Source organism: Rattus norvegicus, chromosome 8 (genome assembly GCF_021556685.1).
Source record: "Rattus norvegicus strain SHRSP/BbbUtx chromosome 8, alternate assembly SHRSP_T2T, whole genome shotgun sequence".
Classification (NCBI taxonomy): Eukaryota; Metazoa; Chordata; class Mammalia; order Rodentia; family Muridae; genus Rattus; species Rattus norvegicus.
This window is the reverse complement of record NC_141541.1, coordinates 23774144-23780293: the sequence shown is the minus strand read 5'-3', so window position 1 is coordinate 23780293 and position 6150 is coordinate 23774144. Positions and strand designations below refer to the sequence as shown.

At 36.1% G+C, this 6150-nt stretch overlaps 1 protein-coding gene across 1 annotated transcript; it reads right to left on the bottom strand.

The window, feature by feature from the left end:
- Nucleotides 1–1058: 1058 nt before the first annotated feature.
- On the bottom strand, nucleotides 1059–1997 carry Or7g35 (olfactory receptor family 7 subfamily G member 35). The gene is given in 1 exon segment (NM_001000873.1): nucleotides 1059–1997. A coding segment is annotated over 1 exon segment (939 nt).
- Between the last annotated feature and the right edge of the window lie 4153 nt (nucleotides 1998–6150).

Here is a 6150-nt window from a genome sequence, read left to right as displayed (position 1 = left end):
CCATAGGAAGATCAGCAGTCTCATCTAATCTGGACCCTTGAAATCTCAGACCCTTAGCTATCAACCCAATAGCATACTCCAGCTTGTCAGAGGCCACTGAAGCATATGCAGCAGAGGACTGCCTGGTCTGGCCTCAGTGAGAATAGATGAGCCTAATCCTCCAGAGGCTTGAAGCCCCATGGAGAGGGGAAGTCTTGTGGGGGGGTGGGGAGGGAGCATCCTGTTAGAGAAAGGAGTGTGGAATGGGATGATGAACTGTGAGAGGACACACTTGAAAGGGGTTAATGATTGGACTGTAAGAAATAAAAGTAATTAAAAAATGGAGTGCACAGCATTCTCAAGAGATGAAATACAGTTGGCTGAGAAATGGAAAAATATGCTATATATCCTTATTCTTCAGGAAAAAGAAAATCAAAACTACTATGAGATTTCATTTTATATGAGCCAGAATGGTTAAGATCAATAACTATTATAATGCTTTTATTACACAGTTTTATTTCTTTTTCTGTAGATGTATGAATGCATGCATGTATGCATGTGATTGGTACATAATCATAATGTGCATAATCATCATGGATTGCGTCTTGCAGAAGTCAGTCCTTTCCTTTTACCATGTTGGTTTCAAGGATTGAAATTTCCTTAGACTTAGAGGTTAGTACTCTTGCACGTTTAACACTCTGCCAGTTCAGATAATCTTTTGCACATTAGTAAACTATTTTGAAAATAATTTCTTCATTAATATTTCTAGATTTTTTACATTTTCTGAGAAAATTACAAGAATCACATGTGTGAGTTTTGAATTTCTGGTGTTTTTTTCATTATCCTCTGCAAATCCTGAAGAATGAAAATGTTGATAAAGAAATAAAGTCTTGTGTTAAATTTCAAAGATGTGGACACATGGAATGTCCATGATTCTGTACCAATTAAAACACATGTTCAGATTATTGACATATAGTTTTAGAATGTTATAGCAACAGAAGTTTCAGATATTATACTTCACCAGAAATCTAATCATTTTTGTCTAATTCTAGGATTGTAAACTTTAAGCAAAGTACACATTATTCAAGTGAAATGGTCTTGCTTAAAATATTTCTTATGGCAACTTTCATGTCCTTGTTCCTTAAACTGTAGATAAAAGGGTTCATCATTTGAGGAACCACAGAGTACATCACTGAAGCCACTGCAGATTTTCCTGGTGAGGCACTTATTGCAGAGCTGATATATACCATAGAACCAGCCCCATAAAATAGGGAAACCACTGACAAGTGAGTTCCACAAGTAGAGAAGGCTTTGTACTTTCCCTCCAATGATGCTATCTTCAAGACTGCAGACACAATATGATAATAAGAATAAATGATTCCACAAAGAGGAACACCACCAAATACACAAGTTGCTACAAAGAGTACAATGTTATCAATGAGGGTGTCAGAACAGGAAAGCTTGATGACCTGATCAAGTTCACAGAAGTAGTGAGGGATTTCCAGATTTCTGCAGAAGGATAGCCTCTGTACCATGAGAGTATGCATCAGGGAATCCATAATACTAATGAACAGAGAAATTAATGAGAGTAGAACACATACCTTAGGATTCATTATGATATTATACCTCAATGGGTGACAAATAGCTGCATAGCGATCATAGGCCATCACTGTAAGGAGAAAATTTTCAAAATATGCAAAAGCGAGTACAAAGAAGAGCTGTGTGAGGCAGCCTGTGTAAGTGATGCTCTGGTCATTTGCTTGAATGTTAACCAGCATCTTGATGACTGTAGCTGTGCTTAAACTGATGTCATTAAAGGACAAATTGGAGAGGAAGAAGTACATTGGAGTATGGAGGTGGGATTCAAAGGCTATACCTAGAATTATGAACAGGTTTCCGAGGATTGTGACTAAGTATATGAAAAGGAAGAGGCTGAAGATGAGAGACTGAAATTCTGCATCATCTGTAAATCCTAGAAGAAGGAATTGTAACACAAATGTTTGGTTTTGTGGCTCCATGTTTCATGTCAGTCTTCAGGAGAGAATGTAACAAAATGAAAATGTAAGTAATCAAATCTAAATAAGAAAAATCAATATCATATTGTACCATGGTAAAAAAAAGTCAGTCATTGTTTTCTTACTGAACATCATTTGATGAGAGTTACTAGCCAAAATTTTAACAGATGCCTTAATATTACATCATACATTTTCTTTTTGTACTTAAATTTGCTCTTTGACAATTTGATACACCTGTATAATGCATTCTTATAACAACTCCACCATATCTCCCTGGTACCCTACTACCCATCCTCTTTTCTACTGAAATCTATTCCATGCTCCTGTTTTTATCTTTGTTTTTCTGACCCACTGAGTTTAACCTAGACTATCTATGTGACCAAGGTTTATAGCTCTCCATAAGAGTACAGGTGATCACTAGTTGAAATGTAGGTAAAAGTCAGTCTTAGCTATAAAATTTTAATGTCAATACCATTGACCCACTTCCTTTAACACTGAAAGGTTTTACAATCTCCCTAAACACTGCCATCAGCTATAAAGGAAGTTTTCATACTTCTGAGCCCATGCTATGAGGCATTTTATGTGCATTGGATGGTACATTTGTAAAGAGCAGAGGAAAGCCTCAGATGTTAATTTTACTTCTATATTTTGTGATAAAGTCTCTTTGGCATTTTCATGATGGATTATGGTAGGATATCTCTACTAAGACTTTATAGGTAGCATTTCCATTATTTAATTTCTATCTCCTAATAGCTATATTAGAATTATACATGCCTGAACTATATTTTTATCCTTTATGTACTTTTTGTTGTTATTCCACCTACATGCCATTTTTATGTACTAAGCCAATTTTCTGGCATATTACCTTTCTGTGATCTTATTTAATATTTTTGAAGCTAAAATCAAAAGTGGGAGTTAGAAAATGGCACTTAAATCTTTCTGTGCTTTTCACCCTCTGCTCAAATTCTTCACATGTCCTCACAAAAACAAATGTAAGACATCACATAGAATCAGAAGGCTGTGATTGTTTGAGGCAAAGTCATGTTTCACATTTTTTGTTTCATATTTCACTCATTACATAAATTATACTCAATATTTCAGAATACTAGTACACAAGGGTAAATCCAATTGTAAAGAGAACTGGTTTAAGATCTGGAAACAATTCATGTTCTTACACAATGGTTACAATATGGTTTTAAAATATATAAAACTACAATAGTATCATAAAGAGGAAGGGTGAATAGATATATACAAAAGAAGAAATCGACTTGGTTGACCCCAATGTCAAACATATTTAACAATTCAGGACTGCTGAAAGAAGACTGTGAATAATCTATCCAATATTTGGTATTTTACTTTATATTAAAAAAAATAGTCCCTGAAAGTTAACATACTAACTAATACACTTTCCTTCATTAACAAAGGTACTAAAATTAATTTAAAAAATTTAAAGTAGTCATAATATATGAAGATCATATTTCTTTTTAGAAGAAATTATCTCTGGATGCTTTGAAGACAGGTAAGAGATATCTAGCAGAATGAATGAAAGCAGAATACTTGCCACAGTGAAAATGACAGTCTCTCAATAAAATGGCAGGGTGCTCACTTGACATTGTCTCTCGATGTTTTTCACATATCATTTCCCCACTGGTTTCCTGCAATAAAGCTGTGGTAAAAGACAAGTCTTCATGTCAAATCATTAAATACAACAATCTACATTACTTGAAATTTTCAAGGAAATTAATTGTCAGCATGTGCACTCAGTATGAAAATGCTCAGCCCTTGCATGCACAGGATAGAATCAGGAACTCACAGAAGAAAGGACAGTAGCTAGATGAAGATGAAGCTATTGTTTTCTGACCTTGCAGTGCTTTTAAGTTCACTGGCTTGTACGCATTCTCCAGATCCCTGACAGTTTAAAAACCAGAGTTTCTTACTAGACAGTAAGTATTACATTCAGTAGCATCCCAGGGGTATAGGTCCTTAAAAACCAAGTATGTAGATCGGAGAAATTCAGAATGCCTGTTTTCCTGACCCATGAGGGCATATTTGACTTTCCCTGTTTTCTGATACTTTCATTTTATAGACCTGGCAAATATAACACACTGAAATTTTAGTAAATTCAAATATCCCATTATACTTGCATCAATATATTTAGTTAAGATATCTATTTGTCTTTTATATTTGAATATATAGTCATATTCATTGATTATGACAATGTAGGCATAAATATGTTTAAGATTATATAATACTAGCAACTCACGGAGTCATTTAGTAATCAATGTGTTAATCCTTCTCATTCTTAAGCTTTTAAAAATAGTTGTATTATATAAATGTGCATGTTTGTATTTATTCAAATTTTATTTATAAATATTAATTACATGAATTAATGAGATTAATTGTGAAATTTGAATAGTAACAACATGATCCAGCTTCTTTCTATATTTTAACCTTCATTGCTTGAGCCTCTTAGCCTTTCAATAGTTTATTTTTATTTTATGCTACCTATTTTTTACCACCTTTATAAAAGAGAAAACATTAAATTTTATATTCTGTTACTGACTTATTCATTCAATTTTGTTCTAATTCTTTCTTTCAATAATATTTTCCCCTCTGTATCTTTCACATATTGTTGGAATTATAAATTATAGAAATATTAGAAAAATAATGAATCCTTTTGCACCTTGAGATTTTATCATTGCTGGTATGTTGTGGTTGGCATGTGAAATGTCCTTTATAGGTTGACGCTTTTCAGATCTAGCTTTCCACCTCTTGACATTGTTTAGAGAGACTGTATACTCATTATGTGTTGATGGAAGTAGGTCAATTGGGCTAGCACTGAAACTTTGTAGACAAAATCCATTTCATAAGCACTTTCTGTAACTGTATGAAGATTTAATATGACCTGAAAATCCTTGTTCCCAAAGGCATGCTTTTTCACTGGGATAGACTGATCATGAACCATAAAATGAAATTTATGCATTAAGTTTTATCTTTTCATCCTTCCAGTCTCTATCTGTGCCCAAAGGTAAGGCTGTCCACATGCCCTGGGTACCCAAATCCCATCCAGAGAGACCTGGTCTCCCAGGATTGCTCTCATTCATAAGATCACAGTCTCACAGACTCATAGGAGGAGCAAGCTCCATTCAGAAGAGAGCAACACCAAGGAACATAACTAGGGAGTGAGAGGCAAGTGCAAGAACCTAAGCAATAGAAACCAAGGATAACTTGCATCAGCAGAACAAACAGGTGAAGGAATTGGACAAAACCAACAAAATTTAAAAAAAGAAATAGAAACAATAAAGAAATCACAAAGGGAGATGACTCTAGAAATAGAAAACCTAAGAAAGAGATCAGGAGTCTTGGATGCAAGCATCATGAGCAGAATACAGAAGATAGAAGAGAGAATCTCAGATGCAGAAGATTCCATTGAAAACATTGACACAATAGTCAAAGAAAATGAAAAAAATGGGCACTCAAGCAGCAGGTCCCCTGTGGTCCAGACACCTCCCGGATCTGAAGGGACCTGGTCAAGAGCTCCCTGCACCCAAATCCCGTGGGAGGGAGAGCTAAATATTCAGAGGGGCAGACACTCCTGGGAAGACAGAAGAGACTATACACTGCCCACATTTCTGACTCCAGAGGAAAACACCTAACGCTATCTGGGACCCCAGTTCACAGGGGCCCCTGGAAAAGGCAGGGGAGGCCCTTATGGTTGCTGCCCTCATGGAGAGCTCAAAAGAAGCCCCCACCCCAGGAGCAACTTCAGCCCAGGGAACAGAGGTAAGACCAACTTTTCTACTCGAAGTTACCTGCCTGTTGGACTCAGAACACATGCCCACAGGAATAAGTGAAGACCAGTAGACAGGAAAGACTACAGGACTGAAAGAAGAACACTCTGTTCCCATAACTGGCTGAAAGAAATCAGGAAAAGATGTCTACAGCACTCCTGACACACAGGCCTATAGGAAGGTCTAGCCACTGTCAGAAATAGCAGAAAAAGGCAGTACCAGAGGCAACCTGATGGCAAGAGGCAAGCACAGGAACTCAAGCAACAGAATCCAAGACTACCTGGCATCATCGGAGCCCAATTCTCCCACCAAAGCAAACACTGAGCATCCAAACACACCAGAAAAGAAAGATCTTGATTTTAAAG